Source organism: Stigmatopora nigra, chromosome 11 (genome assembly GCF_051989575.1).
Source record: "Stigmatopora nigra isolate UIUO_SnigA chromosome 11, RoL_Snig_1.1, whole genome shotgun sequence".
NCBI lineage: Eukaryota > Metazoa > Chordata > Actinopteri > Syngnathiformes > Syngnathidae > Stigmatopora > Stigmatopora nigra.
Window position 1 is genome coordinate 10,569,688 of NC_135518.1, and position 17,148 is coordinate 10,586,835.

The 17,148-nt window shown below is 37.3% G+C and overlaps 1 protein-coding gene and 1 long non-coding RNA gene across 4 annotated transcripts in view; one reads left to right on the forward strand and one right to left on the reverse strand.

Moving 5' to 3' along the window:
• The first annotated feature begins 6,712 nt into the window (after nt 1–6,712).
• LOC144204424 (uncharacterized) lies at nt 6,713–13,521 on the forward strand. Of its 2 annotated transcripts, none has more exons than XR_013327886.1 (5): nt 6,713–10,596; nt 11,902–12,137; nt 12,193–12,303; nt 12,548–12,639; nt 12,728–13,521. It is a non-coding gene; the product is annotated as an uncharacterized LOC144204424 (long non-coding RNA). The 2 variants fall into 2 exon arrangements; XR_013327885.1 differs by having other exon boundaries at nt 6,714–10,596; nt 11,902–12,068.
• LOC144204419 (neuropilin-2-like) overlaps nt 11,206–17,148 on the reverse strand; it is a 77,196-nt gene continuing 71,253 nt past the window's right edge. For both annotated transcript variants that reach the window (XM_077728410.1, XM_077728408.1), the window contains 2 exons: nt 12,845–12,904; nt 11,206–12,273 (listed from right to left, as the gene is read on the reverse strand). In XM_077728410.1, coding sequence (XP_077584536.1) covers nt 11,945–12,273; nt 12,845–12,904 — 389 coding nt within the window. In that variant the 3' untranslated portion in view covers nt 11,206–11,944. The remainder of the gene's footprint in view (nt 12,274–12,844; nt 12,905–17,148) is intronic.

A 17,148-nucleotide genomic window follows, 5' to 3' on the forward strand; every position in this document is an offset into this window, starting at 1 on the left:
GGCGAGCTCATTTAGTTCTTTGGCCGATATTGACAGTGCGAGATGTCCATTTTGACTGGAAGAGGCTCATCAATGCCTTCTAGTTTCAATTTTTCAGTGGTACATTAAAAAATACGATATAACATAATATGATATGAAATTATATATTTAGGCAATATTATTTTAAAGGATAAATGTACCTTTTTTCCATGTAAATCCACTTGGAATAATTTTAAAGTCCAAATAATATCAAATAGACACCATTAAAAATACATTGCGGTTATTCCCCTATTGCGGCAGGTCTTGGAACTTATTAACCACGTTAAATGAGGCATTACTGCATATGCATTATAAAGAATTTAATAAAGCTTTAAATACTCCTTTTAAATTGCACATTGCTTAGAAAAAGGGAAGAGAAGGTAATTAAGATTTAAACAAAAAAAGAAGCTGAAACCACCTTCATTCAATGGAACAAATAGAGTACAAAGTATATTAAATGTTCAAAAGAGCTATAGGCGCTTACTCTTAGCAACAACGACAAAAATGAAATCCTATTGCAAGAAAAATTCAAGGCTTGGAAAATAATAATATCAAATAAGTCAGTGCTTCAGTAAACCTTTTTATTTGTCAAATAGAGGAACTTGTAGATTAATAGACACATTTGTGGCCATTTAAAAAGGGCAGGGGACAAAAGTAGGGAGTAGAAATGACCAGTTAGATAAGAAAAGTTTAGCATGGTGAAGTTTGCGTGACTTGCGGTTGCCAGATGGTGCATTTGGAATCTATCTCATGTGCGACTTTGCTGCTATTTACTCATCTCGTTGCAAACGCCCCAAAAGACTCCTAATACAGTGCAAAGTGTTTGTCACACTTGGAATTTCAATTCGTCCCAACCGGGAACGTTCAGCTGATATCATGACATTTATCTTTAATTAAGTCTCTTTCTCTAAACACATTCACATCACAATGCAGCTCGGCACCGTTTTCAGAAAACAATTAACACACAAAATCCTTGTTTTTTTGTTTTTTTTCCCCCTTTTAAATGAGCACGTTTACCACCCATTCGAACATTTAAAAAAAAATTCTCTTATCTGTGCTTTTTCATCCCATCCAAATTGCCACATACACATCTGTCATGGCAATCGTCGTTACCATAACAACCATTATTGTGGCACGCAAGTACTTCTTTTGTGGATAGTCAATTCCCTGGAAAGGCAAAGTCACACACACATACACGCCATGCAAATACCGCCTGCGTATACAGTAATGGTTTCAATGACACAGTAGGTCAACTGAATATGGCATCACAATTCAAATGTAAAGTAATGCAAAGTTACTCTATTCCATTCATTTTTTTTCTGCCTGTCACGCACATTGAATGATAGCAGTAGATTAAAAAGTATGTCAAGTGAAGGGTCTCTGAATCCGCTGCAGCGACCATCTGCTTCGGAGACAGCTAATTAGCAAAATATATCGTGCTTATCTCTGTTTTATCCAGAAGAAAAACAACACAATTATTATTTTCGAAGTGAATTGGCACAGTAAAACACAGAAAACTGTACATGGAATTTAAACAGTAGAACTGGATTGAGAGCCTCTGTGTAATACTCAAGTTAAAATACAATGTTACCTCTATGTACATAGATAATACATTCCAAAAGTAGCTTCATTATTTGAAGTATAGTGACAAATTTAACATGTAAAAGCCCCAATTTATATCAAGATCTCAATGTTTATCCAAATAAACCATTTAAAAATGATAAAAGTATAACAAATGTGTATAAAATATAGTTTTCCCAAGAGTTAGGTAGAGGACTGTTGCTTGTAAGTGTCCGGCAGTACTTTGGTATCACATTGCTGACTTGGTTGGGCAATTGTACAAATCCAGTATTTCTCCAAACACCATTGTGGACGTGTGGCATATAAAAAGTACTTGTTGTGTTGTGGTGGGGCTGAAAGCCAGGGATAGTGCTCAGTAGTTAGTGGACTGAAAGTGGCGGACAAATCCTTTTCCTGGTTGTGACAGGCTTGCTAGGTTTTTTTTTTTCGCTTCCCTTTAAAAGTGTGTCTTGAACAGTCCGTTTAGGCTTCATGAGGATAATGTTGTGAGACATTTCTGTCTTCTATTGGAGCTAAAATTGTGCCTAGTGAACATATGTATGCAATGTAATATGTTTCAGTAATTGTCGTCTTTTGGACAGTTGCAGTTTGGAGGTGATAAAAGATGGCATATGCTCTCTTTTAGTGCAATTGTCATTGGTATTTAGCGCATGGCTCTTCAGCACCCGAGCTCATGCTGAGTGGGACATTCGAAAAGATTGACTTTGGCTCGTTGCTTTTTGCGCAGTAATATTCATGGAATTCATTATAGCCTCATTCATCAAAAGCTTTGGAACTGCAATCATTTAAGTGGTTGCGATGTAGAACGGGAAATGTGGAATGAGTTGCAATTTCAGCAGTTGTGGACGCAAAAAAGTTGTTAGAAAAGTTGTGTAAATAATGTTGGATACCCATAGGTGTTTTTGCTGCATTTAAACATGGATGTGTAATGAACTAAAGTGATGTTTCATTAAGGAAGTGTGTCAAATTTGGCTAAACTTGCATCTACTTGTGGATTTCAGACATGGAAATTTGCCAAGTTTAGAACAATGCAGCCTTGTATCAAATGTCACATTGGAATTCTTACTTTTTCAAGCCAAATTTCTGAGTACACAAACATAACAGTTAAGTATGGAAACAACACAAACATGGCCTAATTCTTCACAAAAACAACATTCATTAATTCAATCATTTTTCATAGTCAATTAATTCAGTTTGGCAACCTTTATCTTTCTGGGTCAAATTTGTGAATTGTAATTGTAATTTTAAAATGAGAGCAGACCATAATTAGACCCAAATCCATACAAAAAAGTGAGAAAAAGAAACTATAAAATGGTCAATAAATAAAAACACTTTGCCATATTTATTTACTAAATATCAAATACATTATTGCAGTAATTTACATATTTTCACATAGCATCTTTTAATGGCAGTCAAACAGGATTAAAAGTCCATTGCTATTGATGGCATCCAATGAGTTAACAGGTGCTGTTGTTATTGTACATGAGCACGCAGACGGCAAATAAACATAACAGTTTTTTTTGTCGCCAAGAGCAAACGGACCCTGAATCCTGCTTTTTTTTTTGAACCCCCTCCCAGCATTCCCCCCCCCCCCCCCCCCACACACACACACACATTTGAGTCACCTATTCATGCAGTCAGCCTCGCGTTGTGTTGTGAGCCAAAAGCTAGCGAGAACAATATCAATTCGCCATGGGAAACTAATGAGCGTCGGACTCGCCCGCGGCCATCCGGGGTCACCATCCGTTCTTGCGCACAAGCTTGTGTTGGTCTTCTGTCTGCTTGTGTTGAGCTACCCCGCTCAATGCCTTGCCATATGGCCTTCGCGTAAGACCCCTCCGGGACATTTTGGAAAGGTCCCCTGGCGGCCCTGACATTGTGTGAGCAGACCCAACTCACTCGAGCAAATACGAACCGACTCTGATAAGACAGGAAATAGCTAAGGAAACAAAAAAAAAAGATTTGGAAAAAAGAAAAGAGCAAAGATCTGCAAATCTTGGCAAGTGGAGATGTTTACTTTTAACTTTCGAGAGTTAATGTATAATGTATTTGATTTAATATTTAAGAATAGGTTGTTGTTGACAAATTGTTCCGACATTCAAATATCACAAATCACACTGAAGGTTAGGTCCACTTAGTTTCAGCCCTACATTCTGGTACAAACAATCATTGGTGCCAGGATTAGTCATCAGATAGCAAAAAGTAGGATTGTCAAAACTCACTTTGCCCTGTCACGCCCTATCTGACCTATCTTCTCTTTCTCCTCTTATCCCTTGCTTGCTGGACTAAACACACAAATGCGCATACACGGTATTCTCTAGGAAAATAGTCCGATTGTGATAGCACCCTTCTGTATAATAGTTAGTTTATGTATTTATATCCCTTTTTCTTTCCACTGCTTTCTATCATTAAACAATATTATTAACAGTTACAATGGGAGCACATTAAAACTCTTCAGTCTATAAAGACACTCGGATACTCTTTCTCTTCATTTAACTCGCAAAACAGAACAGGCTTTTTAAAACATGTTTTTTTTCCCCAAAAACGCTACATTAAACTTTAGTAAGTTACAATGATCCAGCGCTTTAGCTAAATACAAGAAACTATTACATTTGTTCAACTATGACTGCATGTACATTTTACTATCTTAAATATGAATCTATTCATTAATGTATCCTTTATCTTCGTGCGATAGAAATCGACTATTCCATTCGCAGGTGACACTAAATTGCCCAATTTTGTCCGCTTGGGTGCCTCGCCATCCACAGCATTCCCCAACTTGTTTTACTCAAAATCAGCTTGTAAAGAAAGATACAAGCTCATCCAGCGCTCCAGACAGAACAAACCCTTCAATAGTGAAAGTGCAAAGAGCCGCATCTACAGATTGAATCTTTCCAGAAGCAGAGTAAGGAAAGAAAGAACTATTCACATTGGGAAAATAAGCAGGAGATGAGCCAAGGAAGAGGAATGACGAGGGGCTTTAAAAGAGTGAGGGAAAGTGAAGAGGCCAGCTGCACTGATGGCCCAGATGGAGAGAATGGAGGATGTCTGGCGCCCGTTGTTGGGTGACGGGGCGTGTCTGCTCCACACTCCGACTCCTTTCTGCCACTTGTCCGTCTCCTTCGACGCTCTTTGTGTCGCTTTCTATTCACTCGCTCCAAAAGCGTGTTTGGCGTTCGCGCCCTATAGAGATAAATTAATGGAAATGGAAAAGTTTTCCTGTTAATAGCATGAATAATCTCTTTGACTCGCTTCAGTGTGGACATAATAATCCCTCTAAGCGGCCACGACTCCCTTATATGGAGAGGTGTGGCAGCTCATTTTCAAACCCGACGTAGCGGAACCGCTCGCTTAAGTTTGAGCCTGAGAACAAGATGGTATCCAGACAGGGTTTTTATTCACGCGCAATGCAATCCAAAGCATGTGAGATCAATATTTTTCTATATAATAGCTTTGTTTATATACAGGGAAGTGTTAGGGGATGCAATTCTTCCATTTGGGAATCTGTAGTCATTCCTAACGTATTGATTATAGACTATATTTTTCCAGATAAGTTGTTACTTTCAAGCCTGCGGGTTTAATAACAAACACGTTTATTTATGGATGCTTTCTGGGAAAAAAAGAGCAGGTTTCCAGCTTGGAAAAAATGTTTAACATGGGTAAAGGGAATGGGGGAGAGAGATTTGTGATTATGGCTAAAAGGGAAGTCTGCAAAAAATATGAGGATGTGCACATAGGCTTGACTTCACTTTTACATAAACTAAGTATATATCTGTGATTATAGAGTACAATACTTTTAGATTTCCAAGGGAACTTTTTTCCACAATATCCTTAAACAAGTCAACACATTTTAGTTCATTAAAAGAAAAAAGTGTAATTAAGTAATAAATAAAGAATACAAGCATACGTAAAGTAATGTTGTACCTCAAGAAATAATATTTTTGTACAGTGATATTTAAAACTTTTTAGTATAACTTTTAGTATACATTTTTAGTATGACTTAAGCATGCTCCCATTCAAATATTTTATTTTTTAATGATTTTACTTAAGGTTAAAATCTGTCAAAAACCTGCAACTTTTTACGTTGTCTTATAGCATATGAATTTGAGACACTATTCCGTTGCACTCTAGTTATCAATTTTAATATAAAATTCTGAAAACCCCTTTTCATTTCATAGTTTCTAGTTTTCATTGCAAAATATCAATTTTTAGCATTACTAGGGATTAGGGAAATGTGGCAAATATTCCTTTACTTGCTTATAACTTGCTGTACGCTTAGATTTATTGCTAACATTTTCCCCCAAACTCAATGAATTTCCCGCACTGCTCTAAAATATTAAGCGCATCTCTCGGTAAGATGAATGACATGAAATGTGGGCATATTTAACATGTCTGCATTCCTCTCTAAATGTTCACACCCCCAGAAAGATCGTAAATGTTTAAAGAAGCCACGCGATCAGCATCCGTCACACTGACACGTGATTATCGAAGGCGACCGTAGCGGCTCACTCATTACATTGCATTACTAAACACCTAATGGACACGCTGCTAGCCTTTAAGCGTTAGTTTCTCTCGGGCGCACCAGTTCTACTTTCCATCAGTAAGACTCATTAGCCTTCACATTCACTTCATCAATCTTTCACTCTGCTTATTTTCCTACTTCTTACATCTCCCTTTCTGCTTCATCCCGTTATTCCCCAAAACAACTTTTCCAACTTTGCCTTTCCGTCATCATTCATCTGTCAGTCGGTGCCGCACGCCCAAGTAAATTTAGTTTGTTGTCCGTCGAGCGGCACGCCGCCTCCAGCTGTGTGCGTAGTGACAAATAGCACAATATTGTGGGTTCGTTATACTGCCAGTGAGATGGAGGCGGCTCATAAAAGAGCTGCAGATGCCCGCTTAGCCTATCGGGGGGACAATGCCGGAAGACGGAAAGTTGGATTTTTTTGATATGTAGGAAGATGACAATCAAACTAAACTACCTCCCACACTAAAATGCTTAAATTCTGCTTATATTATGTTGTACTTTCTAGATTTAAAACTACCGTGCCTCTCCATTAGCTCAAGTGTTTTTCGGTATTTCATTTTACATAAACCTACATAGCAAATAATCCAATGTGATGAATTGAGCTTGGTTTAGATTTTCATGACTTTTGCTGCGATTTGATACTTTTGTTCTACAATGTTTGTTTCAGTAGTACAACTATTGTTATTTTTTGCTTTTTGCCCTTAACCGTTGTAGGCCTACTTTATTGAAGTCAATAGATTAAAGCAGCAGACGGTCATTTTGGTTTTTACAGTATTTCAGAAATAGCACGTGCAATGATTTTACTTAAGATTTTCCCATCATAGTAACACATTTGTATTCCCTAAATCGTGAATTAGGGGCTTATAAGAGAGAAATTGTAATATTGAAGGATTTTAAGGCAATTTTAATAGTGCGACTTATACGCAGATGCGGCTAATATGCGAGAAATTATGACAGTTAGGACGTACTCGTTTCAGTAATATGTAGACATCTGCAGCTTCAACCTAAGTGTGTTTGGTTCAAGGTTTTGTAGTTTGCATTTAAAAATGTGACCCCAGTTGAGGAGACAAGGACGAGGAAGCAGTAGTTGGTTTTGGAACGAAAGATAAGAGAAATTTTTCCATTGAGTGATCATGATCTATTGCAATTGAGCGTTAAACGGCCAATCCAATTTGACAGGGTTGGGGGGCAACTACTGAAGTTTTTTCCCCATTTATTTAGTTAACGGTTAAATAGAAACAGGTGGCTCACAAACAAAGTATTGAGATTAGATGCGCGAGATAGACGTAGAACAAAAAAGCGAACTTATTTCATGCTGATCGTTAACGCGTTTGTTTTCAACAAAGCAGCGCATACAAAGCTAATTAAAAGCTTTGTTAATTCAAATTGCTGCTTCGTTGCTTCCATTCAAATCGTGAAATACGTGTTTGTAAATGGAGGGAAACAAAATGGCTTATTACCTTTTAATTACAGATAGAATGGCAAATGACTGTATTATACTGTGATGAACCTCTATTTGCTTTTGTGTTTCTCTCATGATTGCTGGGTTTTATTGTGCTCTTTAATTTAAGCAGTTAAAGGTATCCAAGGCTTTCTCAGTAGATGGTAAATGAATTGTGGACTTTAAAGATTAAAAATGGGGACAGGCGTCATCATAGTGTGTTAAAAAAAACAGCCTAAATTTTGGCATCAACATGCCAGTTAGTTTTAATAATAATTTTATAAAAAAATACTTGTTTCGAACTAAATTGGCAATATAAATTGTCGTCTGATCATAATTTCTCCAAAAACTATACTTAGAAACTTTTTAAAAAAAACAAACCCAAACTTCCCATCATGTTTAGTGTTACATATAGTTTTAAGACTATTTACGATTGATGTATTATGAGCAGTTTTTCAAAGCAATGCTACCCTGCAGGGGATCCCGCAACCTAGAAAGATCGAGAACCCTGACACTCTTATTATCCCCTGAAAGAAAACCATGCGTGTGCAGTGATTAGTGCTTAGTTGTCGAGTTAAAACGAGTGTTAGTAGGTTACACTTTGAGCAAACACTAACCTCAAGGGACCCCCATTGACATGCTTCATTCTGGTTCCGCTATGTACGTGCACGTGTGTGTATGTGTTTTCCTGCCAGGGGAAGTGTGAGAATGAGGCCAGTCACCCAAGGAGGTGGAAATGGAGAAATGAACGAGTGATGAATAATTAAGGAGTGATGGAATGTAGAAAAAGAGAAGAAAGAGGAGTATAAAACGCTGATGCAGTGAGAGATCAGTGATAATGGCCTTGGAAGCTAATTAGTGTGCTTGAACCAAACTTTGACACATACACACACACAGTATGTATATATGGAGGGTTGCAGCCAATAATTATAAAGCAAGCTAAAAATGGGACAGTTGATTGGGGAAATGCATTCTTTTAAAGAATAAACAATTCCTTTTCTATTGCTGCAACAATGTGTAATGATTGGGCTTTAAAAAAAAATAACTCCAATTGGATGTACACTGGCTGATAAGCAGAGTGGGGACCATGCTGTTTCCGTGGCAACCCCACGCCAACGACTGTACTGGTTATTAATGCTGTTGGTACAAAAAAAAGACTTTATAAAATACTTTACTTTTTACACATTGCTACCCAAATAAGCCTCAGTGACAATCAAACCTTTAGTTGTTTAGCCTTTATTAAATAATAATAATTACATTAAAAAAGACATTTCTCTGTACAAATTCTACAAACATCAGTTTTAAGTTCTCTGGCCAGTGCTGTGCATGCGTGCTTGCGTGTCCGTCGAGACAGAGGAGGTAATACTATCTGTTGGCTGGATGTCTCCACATATTTGATCATTAATCATGTAAATTCAATAGAGAGATAACGTATGCTCCAAGGCACTTGGAAAGCACTCCTTTAACTCATTGGCAGCGGCGACAGGCGTCCAATCCCTTTTTGAGCAGCCCGCTTCTCCTAGTTAAAAAAAAAAAATACACGCAGCCAAAGTATCACTCTAAATGGATGGATTATGGTCCTAATTCAGATGAACCCCCCACCCTGCGTAAACATGACATCATCTCTCAGTCTTTTCCCCCCCAAAAAATGGCATTCTTCCGATACAGCGCTTTCCGCAATAAGCTTAAGGCTCGATTGTTTGTCTAAAAAAATGTTCCGTTTACTTCCTCGGCTCTTTTTCAACCTTGCTTCATCTGGTCCGACACACGGACACGCAGCTCTTTGGCAATCCATAGGTTGCGATAAAAAAAATCCGTCATTGACATTTATGTTCACACAGTGTCATTATAGAGTCTGAAAAACAAAAATATACATGTCCTGTTCAGGGTGTTCTAGAATGTTTGATACCATTTTGCAGGCCAATTATTGACCATTTTTGTTGGAATTAACTCAAATCTTCACAGTTTGTGTAGAAAAAAATGTTTACCATTTGTCATTTCTGTCTTTTCAGGTTAAGAAATGACATTTACTTCAAAAGAAAAGGCATTTTGCATGTTAGAGCATGCTAGGAAACAGTCACTGAAGACAGTGTGGTGTGCCTTCTTCACAAATTTTGCAAAGAAGGCACCAACTGCAAAACAAATTAGGATTTGGCTCCAAAAATTTCAAGAAAAGGGCTGGAATGTGTATTTCCACACTTGCTCTTCTAACACTCTTTCGAGGACTATTCAGGAAGGCAAGTAGACAAAATTATTGGCCTACAAAATGTGGTCAAACATTTTGGAACACCCTGTATTTGCAGGCCAAATTCAATGCAAAATGTGCACTAAACAAGTGAAAGTTTGCTAAAATTATAGGTGCTACTCCAAAGATCGGATCTAGTTGGGCTTACAGCATACTACCATGATCATGTCTGATCTCGGGAAGCTTACCAGGCCTGGTTAGTACTTGGATGAGAGACTGCCCTGGAATACCAGGTGGTGTAAGCTCTTATGTTACCAAGGGGAATTAGCTCAAGTGGTAGAATGCCTGCTTAGCATGTGTGAAGTATTGGGATCGCCAAGAGACAATGACTGAAAGGTGGGTCCCTTGGCCTGAGTGGTTAATGTGTCTGCCTCACTGCTCTGGCGTCCTGGGTTCAAAATCTTGCGATTGGCTGGCCATTGATTGATCAGGTGCAGGTATTGCGACTTGTGGTAGGGAAAATATAGTAATGGATGTCTCGGTGATGCAATTGGTCTAAAATGCTGTAAAAGACATATTGTCCTTCATACCCGTGGCAGAAGGTGATGGCCTTTGCGACCATGCCATTCCCTGAATCCCCAGCGCCCCAGCGGTAAGGTGACAACTTGTTGGATGTGGGATTTGAACCAACTCCTCTCGTGTGGCAATTGGACACCGTACCATTGAAGTTAAGTTCCCACCCACCCCCCTAATATGCTACAGAATCACTCACTACATTTCTTTTTCAGCTGTAAGGTGACAACACGGAGGATGGCAGGCTTCAATCCGACAACCTCTAGCATGGTAAGTACACGCTCTACCCCACGGAATAGCTCATAGTTCACTATACATCTTTTTCTTTTGAAAAAGTAAAGAAATAGTAGACCATTTGACATGAGATCAGATGTTTTGAGTGGCATTTATACTTTTTGTAAAACCAGACTTTCACTTGTTTCGAACACATTTTTCATTGTGTGAGCTGCACATATATATGTATGTATGTATATGTATACACATGTATATATACATATGTATATATGCATGTATATACATATGTATATATGCATGTATATACATACGTATATATACATGTATACATATGTATGTATACATACGTATATATACATGTATAAATATGTATGTATACATATGTATGTATACATATGTATGAATACATTTGTATGTATACATAAGTGTGTATCCATACATATGTATGTATACATATGTATGATTACATATGTATGTATACACACATGTATAGATAAGTGTGTATCCATACATATGTATGTATACATATGTATGTATACATATGTATGTATACATATGTATGTATCCATACGTATATATACATAAGTGTGTATCCATACATATGTATGTATACATATGTATATATACATATGTATGTATCCATACGTATATATACATAAGTGTGTATCCATACATATGTATGTATACATATGAATGCATGAATACATAAGTATGTATAAGTACATATGTATGTATACATGTGTATATATACATGTGTACATATACATATGTATATATACATACATGTGTATATATACATAGGTTATAGAATATATAGAAATGCCAACACATTATTAAATAAAGCCTACAAATGCTCTACACCAGGGAACCCCTGCACTACACACTTATCCTCCCAATCTAAAAAAAAAAGTGAACAAAAAAGATACCATGATTTTTCTACACCACTGCTTTCACAAAGCGCACACCCAGGGCAGGAGAAAGAAAAAACAAGCTAACAAAAAATTTAACACATACAAAACTCATACTAAAGTTAAAACTAAAGTAAAATAGTCTCCATTTCATAGCTATAAGTATTTTTCCCCCCCAAGGCATTCGCTTGATATGTGTTGATTTCAATTCCCACTTGTCCGAAAGTGACGCGTTAGCATGCCATCTCTTTTGCCTCCTCATTCGGTACCGAGACATGTTGCGCCAACTTTTGGCAATTGTCACGTGTCACCTTTGAACTTTGTCATTTGAGGCCTCGGATTGTCGCAGGTGCTTGTGTGTCTGTCTGTCCGTCTTCACCGACGATTACACAAAGACTGTCAAATTCATTCAACTCAAATGGTTCTCCTGCAGGCGGAGGAGATGCGGGACCTTCTTCTCATCACCGAAAACCACCTCAAGCTTCTGAGCAGCACTTTTGCTGGTTGATCTTGACTTTGTGCTTGATACCGTCGTACAACTCGAAGTTGTAGTTCTCCAGCGTGGTGGAGGAACGCGACGACAAGCCGCCGTAGGAGCAGGTGCAGTAAAGCAGCAGCCCGGCGCAGACGGCGCCCAGCAGGACGCCGAGAGAGCTCATCACGATGATGGTGAGCAGGATGGGGTCCAGGGTGTACAGCCAGGTGTTGTCCTTGTCCCTTTCAGACACCAGGGTGACGGACGAGGGGTCCGCGTTGGCCGAGGCCGGTGTGGAGAAGGGAGAGGGCCATCCGGGGAATAAATATTCTGCAGATGAAGAGGAAATGCTGACTACAGGTAACGGAAAACATAGAGCCAACATTCACCTTCAAACATTGTTGTATGTCTTTGGTAGTAACTGAGTTAAATAATGTAAATGTAAGAAGAAAATCAGAGCGATGATAATTCAAATGCGAGATAAAATGTTTCCATTGAGATGTTTTGTAACCAAATATTTTGTAAGTAGATGTATATGATAGATTTTTGCTCTGAATGGAATCTGAAGACATTCACGTGTACTGTCATTTTGTGCCAAATTTAGCAAAAGTGATGGTTTGCATGTGCAAGAAAACACTTCTGATGACACGAACAACCCAGCCTCAACGTTGACAGATCCACACCGTGGAAATGAGGGTGAGTAGAATGTGCCTGTCACCAAACGCACACTAGCTTTCTCTATCGTCACACTCTCACTTTCATTTTCTGTCAATCCCTCTGTCAGTATACGGCACTGGCTTTTGTTCTCGCCGAAGACTGGAAGCAGCGCCGAGGGCGTGCTTCTCCTCGCTACGACTTGAAAACCCTTGTATAGCCTCAGGTGGCGAATTGGAAAGCTCACCTTCATTCAAAGATGGCTTGTTGAAATCGCCGTCTTTTTCAGAATCCATCAGCTTGGGATCTGCGCAAACACACAAGGTAGAAAAGCATGATCAGAATCAACATGGGAGTAACATTTTGTCGATGCAATTCTAAGAAAGTAGAGTAGATTCAATTAGATACCGAAAAGGATTAGTTCTATTGTGTGATAATACAAATGACATGTAACTATCAATAGAATTGCATGTCAAGAGCTTTCTCAAAGAGAGAGAAAGAAAATTGATTGGTGCAAAGCAGCAAAATCACAAGAGGACAGGTTTAATGAATGCATGTAGCCGTAAAGATGAGAGCTGTCGGTTCTGGCAAAGGCTGCTGACCAATGTGTTAGCTCAAGTATCCTCCCAACGCTGCATTTATTTACACAGGAGGTCTTGCGGTCAATCCTGTTCTCAATAATCACTTTAACTCTCTTACTGAGGCTCTTTAAGAATCAACATCTAATGTGTGTACTATTAATGTGTGACAGTTAATTTCATTTTGTGAGGAAAAATTTGTGATTGTTTTTTGCCTCTGCTTGCTCATGTAATATATGTTTAAAAAGTAAAGAAATGGAAGTATGTAAACTGACATGATCAATTACAATGAATGACAAATAAAAATATTTTTTGCATAAGAGATGTTAAATAAAGGGAGGGCTTTGTAAGGCTTTTTTTCTTTAAAAAAACTACAGAGTGTAGTAAAGTGTTTTTCTTTTTAAATGTATTATCCATCCTTGCTCAAGGTTTCAGTGAGGACACCGTGGCGTAGAGGTTAAGTCACTAGTCTCTCGTCTGGGAGACCCGGGTTCAAATCCCGGTTGGGACACATTTTCACTTAGTTGTTTCTGTGTACTTCTTGTCATGACACTCAAATGATTACTAAGGAAAGTGTAGCCACTTAGATGGCGCAGAGGTTAGTGCACTGGACTCCCGTCGGGGAGACCTGGGTTCGCTTCCCGCAGCTGTCGTTTGGCTGATCACTACACCATGTAAAATGGAATGTAAATGGAAAAAAAAAAGAGAAAACTTTTTATTTTAAATTAAACACTTAGTCATACTTTTCAGCAAAAGGTTATATTCCGAACTGCCTTCGGCAGTTCGGAAGACACTTGATAGACCTGTATGTGCGAAAGGCGTTCTCGGGTCGGCCTTCGGCCGACCCTCGACCGCTTGCTTGGTCAGTGAACCGCCGACACCGGGAAGCGAACTCACGTTCTCTCGGTGCAAAGGCGAGTGTGCAACCCACTACACCAACTCGTGCCCCACTTATACATAGGTGTTGAAACGTTTTATCCAAGGAAATGGGGTGAAACACTTAGTCATTTTTTTCACAAAATGCTTCATCCACCACTGAAGACTTATACACTTATACACTTAAACACTTAGGCTGTAGTACATACACTTATACACTTAGGCATTAGAACTTAATCTTTTAACTGAATAATATTGGGAAAATCTTTGCCGGCACTTGGATTCGAACCCAGGTCCACAGATGTGGGAGACTGATGACTTAACCACTGGGCCACCACCCTGTGAGAGAAAGCAGTAGTACTTGTACTTTTATCTCATTCATTTGCCTGAATAATATTGGGAAAATCTTTGCCTGCACTTGGATTTGAACCCAGAACCCCATAGGTGGGAGACTGATGACTTAACCACTGGGCCATCCACCTGTGAGAGAAAGCAGTAGTACTTATACTTTTATCTCATTCATTTGCCTGAATAATGTTAGAAAAATCTTTGCCTGCACTTGGATTTGAACCCAGGACCCCATAGGTGGGAGACTGATGACTTAACCACTGGGCCATCACCCTGAGAGAGAAAGCAGTAGTACTTTTACTTTTATCTCATTCATTTGCCTGAATAATTTTGGGAAAATCTTTCCCTGCACTTGGATTTGAACCCAGGACCCCATAGGTGGAAGACTGATGACTTATCCACTAGGCCATCACACCAAGAATAATTTCTAGTATTTGTTGTTTTGTCTCTTTTCACTCCCAGATCATACTTAATACTTTATGGTATTATGCTTTAAAAATGACATAGTATAGCAAAGCTTTTTTTTTTCTTAAAAAACGACATAGTATAGTAAGGCTTTTTTTCTCCAAAAACGACATAGTATAGTAAGGCTTTTTTTTCTCCAAAAACGACATAGTATAGTAAGGCTTTTTTTCTCAAAAAAACGACATAGTATAGTAAGGCTATTTTTTCTCAAAAAACGACATAGTATAGTAAGGCTTTTTTTTCTCAAAAAACGACATAGTATAGTAAGGCTTTTTTTCTCAAAAAACGACATAGTATAGTAAGGCTTTTTTTCTCAAAAACGACATAGTATAGTAAGGCTTTTTTACTCAAAAAACGACATAGTATAGTAAGGCTTTTTTTACTCAAAAAACGACATAGTATAGTAAGGCTTTTTTTCTCCAAAAACGACATAGTATAGTAAGGCATTTTTTTCTCCAAAAACGACATAGTATAGTAAGGCTTTTTTTTTCTCAAAAAACGACATAGTATATAGTAAGGCTTTTTTTTCTCAAAAAACGACATAGTATAGTAAGGCTTTTTTTTCTCAAAAAAACAACATAGTATAGTTAGGCTTTTTTTTCTCAAAAAACGACATAGTATAGTAAGGCTTTTTACTCAAAAAACGACATAGTATAGTAAGGCTTTTTTTTCTCAAAAAACGACATAGTATAGTAAGGCTTTTTTTTCTCAAAAAACGACATAGTATAGTAAGGCTTTTTTTCTCAAAAAACGACATAGTATAGTAAGGCATTTTTTCTCAAAAAACGACATAGTATAGTAAGGCTTTTTTTTCCTCAAAAAACGACATAGTATAGTAAGGCTTTTTTTCCTCAAAAAACGACATAGTATAGTAAGGCTTTTTTTCTCAAAAAACGACATAGTATAGTAAGGCTATTTTTTCTCAAAAAACGACATAGTATAGTAAGGCTTTTTTTTTCTCAAAAAACGACATAGTATAGTAAGGCTTTTTTTCTCAAAAAACGACATAGTATAGTAAGGCTTTTTTTCTCAAAAACGACATAGTATAGTAAGGCTTTTTTACTCAAAAAACGACATAGTATAGTAAGGCTTTTTTTACTCAAAAAACGACATAGTATAGTAAGGCTTTTTTTCTCCAAAAACGACATAGTATAGTAAGGCATTTTTTTCTCCAAAAACGACATAGTATAGTAAGGCTTTTTTTTCTCAAAAAAACGACATAGTATAGTAAGGCTTTTTTTCTCAAAAAACGACATAGTATAGTAAGGCTTTTTACTCAAAAAACGACATAGTATAGTAAGGCTTTTTTTTCTCAAAAAACGACATAGTATAGTAAGGCTTTTTTTTCTCAAAAAACGACATAGTATAGTAAGGCTTTTTTTCTCAAAAAACGACATAGTATAGTAAGGCATTTTTTCTCAAAAAACGACATAGTATAGTAAGGCTTTTTTTTCTCAAAAAACGACATAGTATAGTAAGGCTTTTTTTCCTCAAAAAACGACATAGTATAGTAAGGCTTTTTTTCTCCAAAAACGACATAGTATAGTAAGGCTTTTTTTCTCCAAAAACGACATAGTATAGTAAGGCTTTTTTTCTCAAAAAACGACATAGTATAGTAAGGCTTTTTTTTCTCAAAAAACGACATAGTATAGTAAGGCTTTTTTTTCTCAAAAAACGACATAGTATAGAAAGGCTTTTTTTCTCAAAAAACGACATAGTATAGTAAGGCTTTTTTTTCTCCAAAAACGACATAGTATAGTAAGGCTTTTTTTCTCAAAAAACGACATAGTATAGTGAGGCTTTTTTTCTCAAAAAACGGCATAGTATAGTAAGGCATTTTTTCTCAAAAAACGACATAGTATAGTAAGGCAGTTTTTCTCAAAAAACGACATAGTATAGTAAGGCTTTTTTTCTCAAAAAACGACATAGTATAGTAAGGCTTTTTTTCTCAAAAAAACGACATAGTATAGTAAGGCTTTTTTTCTCAAAAAACGACATAGTATAGTAAGGCTTTTTTTCTCAAAAAACGACATAGTATAGTAAGGCTTTTTTTCCTCAAAAAACGACATAGTATAGTAAGGCTTTTTTTCTCAAAAAACGACATAGTATAGTAAGGCTTTTTTTTCTCAAAAAACGACATAGTATAGTAAGGCTTTTTTTCCTCAAAAAACGACATAGTATAGTAAGGCTTTTTTTCTCCAAAAACGACATAGTATAGTAAGGCTTTTTTTCTCCAAAAACGACATAGTATAGTAAGGCTTTTTTTCTCAAAAAACGACATAGT